Source organism: Triticum dicoccoides, chromosome 2A (genome assembly GCF_002162155.2).
Source record: "Triticum dicoccoides isolate Atlit2015 ecotype Zavitan chromosome 2A, WEW_v2.0, whole genome shotgun sequence".
Taxonomy (NCBI): domain Eukaryota; kingdom Viridiplantae; phylum Streptophyta; class Magnoliopsida; order Poales; family Poaceae; genus Triticum; species Triticum dicoccoides.
Genome location: NC_041382.1, coordinates 746473845 through 746479474, shown reverse-complemented (window position 1 = coordinate 746479474; position 5630 = coordinate 746473845). Strand labels below are relative to the sequence as shown.

At 45.2% G+C, this 5630-nt stretch overlaps 1 protein-coding gene and 1 non-coding gene across 2 annotated transcripts; one reads left to right on the top strand and one right to left on the bottom strand.

The window, feature by feature from the left end:
- The first annotated feature begins 14 nt into the window (after nucleotides 1-14).
- On the top strand, nucleotides 15-4708 carry LOC119356876 (3-oxoacyl-[acyl-carrier-protein] synthase 3 B, chloroplastic-like). The gene is made up of 8 exons (XM_037623870.1): nucleotides 15-365; nucleotides 1239-1387; nucleotides 2009-2145; nucleotides 3123-3225; nucleotides 3309-3427; nucleotides 3626-3690; nucleotides 3771-3987; nucleotides 4066-4708. Exons 1-8 carry the CDS (start codon nucleotides 157-159, stop codon nucleotides 4285-4287), a joined length of 1221 nt encoding a protein of 406 aa, XP_037479767.1. The 5' UTR covers nucleotides 15-156; the 3' UTR covers nucleotides 4288-4708.
- Nucleotides 4709-5121: 413 nt separating this feature from the next.
- Nucleotides 5122-5193, bottom strand: TRNAE-UUC. The gene has a single exon. It is a non-coding gene; the product is annotated as a tRNA-Glu (tRNA).
- Nucleotides 5194-5630: the final 437 nt, after the last annotated feature.

The following is a 5630-nucleotide window of genomic DNA, read 5'->3' as shown; positions in this document are numbered from 1 at the left end:
CCACCGCCGCCGCCCCTATATCCACTCCCCCGGCCACGCTCCCCCTCGCACCCGCCGCCGACCCGTGCTCATCCTTCTTAGCCTTCTCAACTGATTCTCCCCTCACTCTTACTCGGGCCCGCCGCCGCCGCAGCGAGATCTCCGGCTGCCCGCGCCATGGTGGCCGCCTCCGGCATCGCGCCGCCGCGGGCCGCGGCCGCGCTCCCCTGCGCGCGGGCGCGCGCAGGGCACCGGACCGGCTTCCTCCGATCCCCTCCGGTGGCCGCAGCCGCTAAGGCCTCCGTGGCGGCGCAGCTGCGGTGCTGCGCCTCCGCCGTCGACGACAGCGTGGTCGCGCCGGCCGCGCCCAGGCCCCGCCTCCCCAGGTAACGCCGCGCCACTGCCCCCGCTCACGCGCCTCACTACCTGCAATGTCGACGCGCCGAGACGTGAATCACTCAGTCATTGCTTGTGCTCTGCTTCTCCAATCTCTGTTAACATGAATTCAGGCTGTCCTCGCGCTGTTCGTTTACTGAGGATCTTCCTCCCAGCACCTCATTGTCTGATTCCGAGGAGATTTCACTAGTAGGGCGTGATTTTCAGTTTGATCTGTCCGTGATTCGGCTCGGGTTTTGGTTTCAATTCGCTCAGGTTTTGGTCTCAATCAGGTGCTCGCTTATGTGATTTGGTTAGTCGGTGAGTGGCTTTCCGGTAGGAGGTTCAACTACCACCCTTATCTGCGCCACTTTCGCATTTATTAGCCTGCGTTGGCTCGCGCTGCAGAATTTGGTTATTCTGGGGCCTTCCTTTCGGTACCGCTACGGGTTTATACGGGAGTTTTAAGATGGAAACGAAGCAGTTCTATGTAGCCAGATCGGATGCTCATCACCGTTCAGAAGCTTCTGCTCTTTGGTACTATAGCGATGGTGCCACGATGCTTGTTCTCACTAGTCTTACTGCGTGTCACCAGAATAGGTCGCCCTCATGCATAGCCGTCGTGCAGATGGTAGCTCGCTAGACCCCAGCAATACTCGTGGTCTCCAATCCATGACCATGGATGGGGATCTGCCCAGCTTGCTCATAAATGCTGCGGCAGATGGTGCTATTTTTGTAGCTCACTGTGCAGTAGGCAGTGCCACAATGCTGTTGCTTGTGTCTTGATCCAACTGTGTTGCTGGGCTCACTCATCTCAATTATTGTTAACATGATTTAGGATTTACCGTGGTAGAACATTTCTTAACGGCCATGAGAAATTGCAGGGTGGTTGGCATGGGCTCAAAGCTCATCGGAAGCGGATCGGCCACTCCATCACTTTGTATTTCAAATGACGACCTTTCAAAATTTGTTGAAACGTCCGATGAATGGATCGCGGCGCGGACTGGGATTCGGAACAGGCGGGTTCTTTCAGGTATTTTCTATTACACTTCTTTCCCTCCTAGTTCAGTAAGCTAGCCTGATTCAGGCCAATTGTGGCCCCTCTGGCATGATGTATACTGGTTACTTCTGAGTAGTATTTGTTTTCTTTCTCTTAGCTAGGTGACAACTTGTGGATGATATGTGTGTCACGTCGTTTTTGGTGGTTGAAGTAGTTTTGTGAACGCACATCGATTCAATTAATGATTGTAAATGAGCATTTGTCGCAAAGCACCCTTCTGCATACATGGTTAAGGACTAGCAACACCATGTGACGTGGGCACGAGCTATTGTAAATATAATAAATAAACGATTTTAGAAGAGTAAATATAAATGCTGATAAATTTATGTCTTGGTATCTTACCAAATTCCTGGCTGGCTTATAAGTATATAATAAACGCAGCGCTTTTCACATGTTTTTTAAGTCAATGTACATATCTAATTATAAGACGTTTCAATAACATCATTGGGAGTTGGCCCCACTGTGTGTAAGTAGGCAGGTAACAGAGTATCAGATTTTGTGGAAGAAAGCTTAGGAGTCGCAACAATTCCGTTTTGGAGACATATTTCATTTGTTTATGTTTCAGGAGTAATTTGTTCTTTTCAAATGTGTTAGGAGGCGAAACACTGGGAGGGCTTTCAGTAAAGGCAGCACAAAGGGCACTTGAGATGGCCCAAGTAAGACCTGAAGATGTTGACCTTGTTCTCTTTTGCACATCTACTCCAGACGATCTCTTTGGCGGTGCTGGTCGGGTATGGCTATGCACATCTATTAAATCATTCTAGTAGTTGCCATCCCTGTCTTTTCTCAAGAATACAGTAGTTGTCATACTTATATGCAAACTACTTATGTTATTTAAAACAATGATATGTCTGAGCGACTGCATATTCCTGCTTTTAATGCGAGTCATCTCATGCTTGAGAATATTTTCCTTTTTATTTACTGTATATCATAAGTTGGGGTAGAAATGGTACTATCTTATTGTTAATTTATCTGAGGAATTTCTTTTTAAATTGTAATACTCTCTGTCAGTAAATTTTTTCACTTCAGTACTGATAGTCTCCAAAGTACTGCTTTCAGTCTTTGAACAATACTCCCTCTGTTCCTGAATGGCTGTAATTTAGGGCACTCCAACTAAGGCATGTATACGACACATTACATTTGCATCCATAATTAGCTCATTATGAATGTTGGATGTTATGTGTTAATCTAGTATATTAATGAATGTTAGGGATATGCGAAGCAAACAATGGCAGTACCGCAGTAGTTGCCTCAAACTTGTAAATTGGCATGTATTTCGGAACAAAAATCCAGAAGCTAGAATGAGATGTATTTAGAACAGAGAAAAGTGATTTCTATGGAAGTATGTTGTAATGCATGATAATGAATATAGATGATGATAGTATGTTTCATTTGTGATGACTATATTGGTACTTCGAAGTTATTACATATCTATATTTGATAGTCAAAACTAAAAATGTTTCACTGGCATACTTTGTGGAGCAGCCTATATTTGATAATAACGTAGTCATCAAATAATATGAACTATGTAATGGTCTTTCCATTTTTGTATTTTCATTCAATTTTTTTCCCTGTTTAGTAGTACTGTTAATGTTTTGTACTATCAGTAAATTAGTTGTTCTAATCATCGGTGCCACTCTGCTCTAGTGCTTTATGCATTTTATATGCCCATTTTTGCATAAATAACATCAAGATAAAATGAAAACAGGTGCTGGCGGAGGTGGGGTGCACAAATGCATTTGGCTTTGATATCACTGCTGCCTGTAGTGGGTTCATTGTTGGTTTAATTACAGCTACTCGTTTTATCAAAGGTAATTCCCTTGTTAAATATTCACAATGGGTTGCTATTGAGCGCCTTGGTGGATTAATAATTTATTATCTGCCACTATTGTAGGTGGAGGTATTCAAAATGTCCTTGTAGTTGGGGCAGATGCTCTTTCGCAATATGTGGATTGGACAGATAGAGGTACATGCATCCTCTTTGGCGATGCTGCTGGTGCTGTTTTGGTCCAGGTATCTGTTCTTTTTTGCTGAAATGTTGGTCTGCTTTCCATGGTTCAGTTGGCTGTAGTCTTTCTGTACAGTCTATTGGGTAAGACACTGCAATTTGTTGTAGTACAGGTATGAGGTGTTCGGTGGTAGCGTGGCATTGTAATTTGCAAGATCCTTGTGCAAGTTCTTTTGTCTAATTTTAAATCCTCGATATTGCAGTCATGCAATGCTGATGAAGATGGCTTGCTAGGTTTTTGTGTGCAAAGCGATGGCCATGGGCAAAAGTATGCCTTCTTTCTAGAAAGTGTTGAGGTTACATTTCTAGTAGGTCACTTTCTTATGTTTGTTGATTATACTTATGTAGGCACCTGCATTGTTCATCATCGAACGCTGACTCAATCTTATCCAAGACCAATGGTGTCCCTGGCTTCCCACCGAAGAAGACCAACTTTTCTTGCATCGAAATGAACGGAAAGGAGGTTTTCCGCTTTGCTGTACGTTGTGTCCCACAGTCCATCGAGAAGGCGCTAGAGGAGGCCGGCCTACCTGCCTCCAGTATAGATTGGCTGTTGCTTCACCAAGTGAGTATCCTAGCCTATCGACCATGAAACTCTTTGACCTGAAGCATCGATCTAACTGACCCCATCAATGTTTTGCAGGCTAACCAGCGGATCATCGATGCTGCTGCCAGTCGGTTATCTATCCCATCGGAAAAAGTCATCTCAAACCTTGCTAATTACGGCAACACCAGTGCGGCATCCATTCCATTAGCACTGGACGAGGCTGTTCGTGGCGGGAAGGTGAAGGCGGGCGACGTCATCGCAGCATCTGGCTTCGGAGCTGGACTCACCTGGGGTTCGGCTATCGTCAAATGGGGTTAATCAACCGCTCTGCACAGCGAACTATCACAGCAAACTAAACACCGGTTCCAAAGCTTTTGCCTGCATATGGTCCTAGGTCTAAGAGCCTCTGCGGGGTCATCTACCCGTCGCCTGTCCGGCATTTTTCTTTTAAATGTCCGTCATATTTTCTTGCACATGAACAGTGGCAGTTTGCCTTATTCATCCATTCCTTTGGCCCGTTACACAGCTCAGCTGTCATTGTGGTTATCACTACTGTACTTACTAGTCTACAGCGAGTCTGTATTGTATTAGTCTTCTGTAGTTTGAGTGGCACGCTTCAGTATTTTGCATCTGGGATGGAAATTGGAAGTTTTTAGCTGGTGTTGGAAGGAGGATACTGCATTGTAAAGTCTTAATGTGCCTTCGTAGCAAGGTATTTTTGCCTGGAGATTCCGATGAATTCTGATCAGTTTTATCGCTCCCGTCAATAAGAATGTAAACGGAGGATGAATATTGAGCAAATGCCGAGTCCTGATTCGAAGGATGAATATTGAGCAAATGCCGAGTCCTGATCCATCAGCTAGTTGTACTTTTTTTTTTTTTTTTGCGATAGCATCAGCTAGTTGTACTGAGAGACTGCTGTCAAGTGTCGTGTGCTAACTGTAAGCACATTATAAACAAAGAATTCTTGGCAACTCTAATAAAATTCGGATCGTTGGTAGCTCTGATAAAATTTTTGAAGAACAAATTGCTGAAAAAAGCTACGAAGTATTTTTTGCAACAAATAAATAAAAGATACCACTGCTGCTCTAGAGAATAATCAGGAAAGGAAAAGGACACCCGAAGGAACAAATGTTTCAATGGAAATAAAAATTCCATTGCCGGAAATCGAACCCGGGTCGCCTGGGTGAAAGCCAGGTATCCTAACCGCTGGACGACAATGGATTGGTGGCAACTTCAATGTTGGGACCTAGTTATCGTAACTATTACACCATCGAAGGTTTTGTCCCGCCCCCTTTGTAGCGGGGTACACGCGTAGGCAGTCGTAATAACGTACGATGTCTGTTCGCAGAACTCCGCACCACTGTCGAATCGAAATTTGAGAGGCGAAATGAAATGGGCGCAGAAGTAGGTCTGTCGGAGTCCTAACGATATTTCATATCTGTTCACCTCCAGCACTCCTCTCCGATTCAGACAGTCACGAGTCATCTTGCTACGCCTCTTAGCATTGAGGCCGTTATTTTTTTTCTTTCTACAGAGCAGCGTACTAAGAGAAGAGAAGGCAAATAGTAAACGGCTAGAATTGGGTGGTCGATCGCAGCGTGCGAGCGGTCGCTCCCACACCCGCACGCGTCTCCCTTGTGGGCCAGCACTGCAAGCGG

Bases quoted from the DNA above. Each gene is read 5' to 3' on its own strand.
- LOC119356876 (XM_037623870.1), top strand. From the start codon at position 157: ATGGTGGCCGCCTCCGGCATCGCGCCGCCGCGGGCCGCGGCCGCGCTC. The intron at 3,428-3,625 runs GTATCTGTTCTT...TCGATATTGCAG, and splicing joins CTGGTGCTGTTTTGGTCCAG to TCATGCAATGCTGATGAAGA. The intron at 3,691-3,770 runs GTATGCCTTCTT...ATACTTATGTAG, and splicing joins AGCGATGGCCATGGGCAAAA to GCACCTGCATTGTTCATCAT.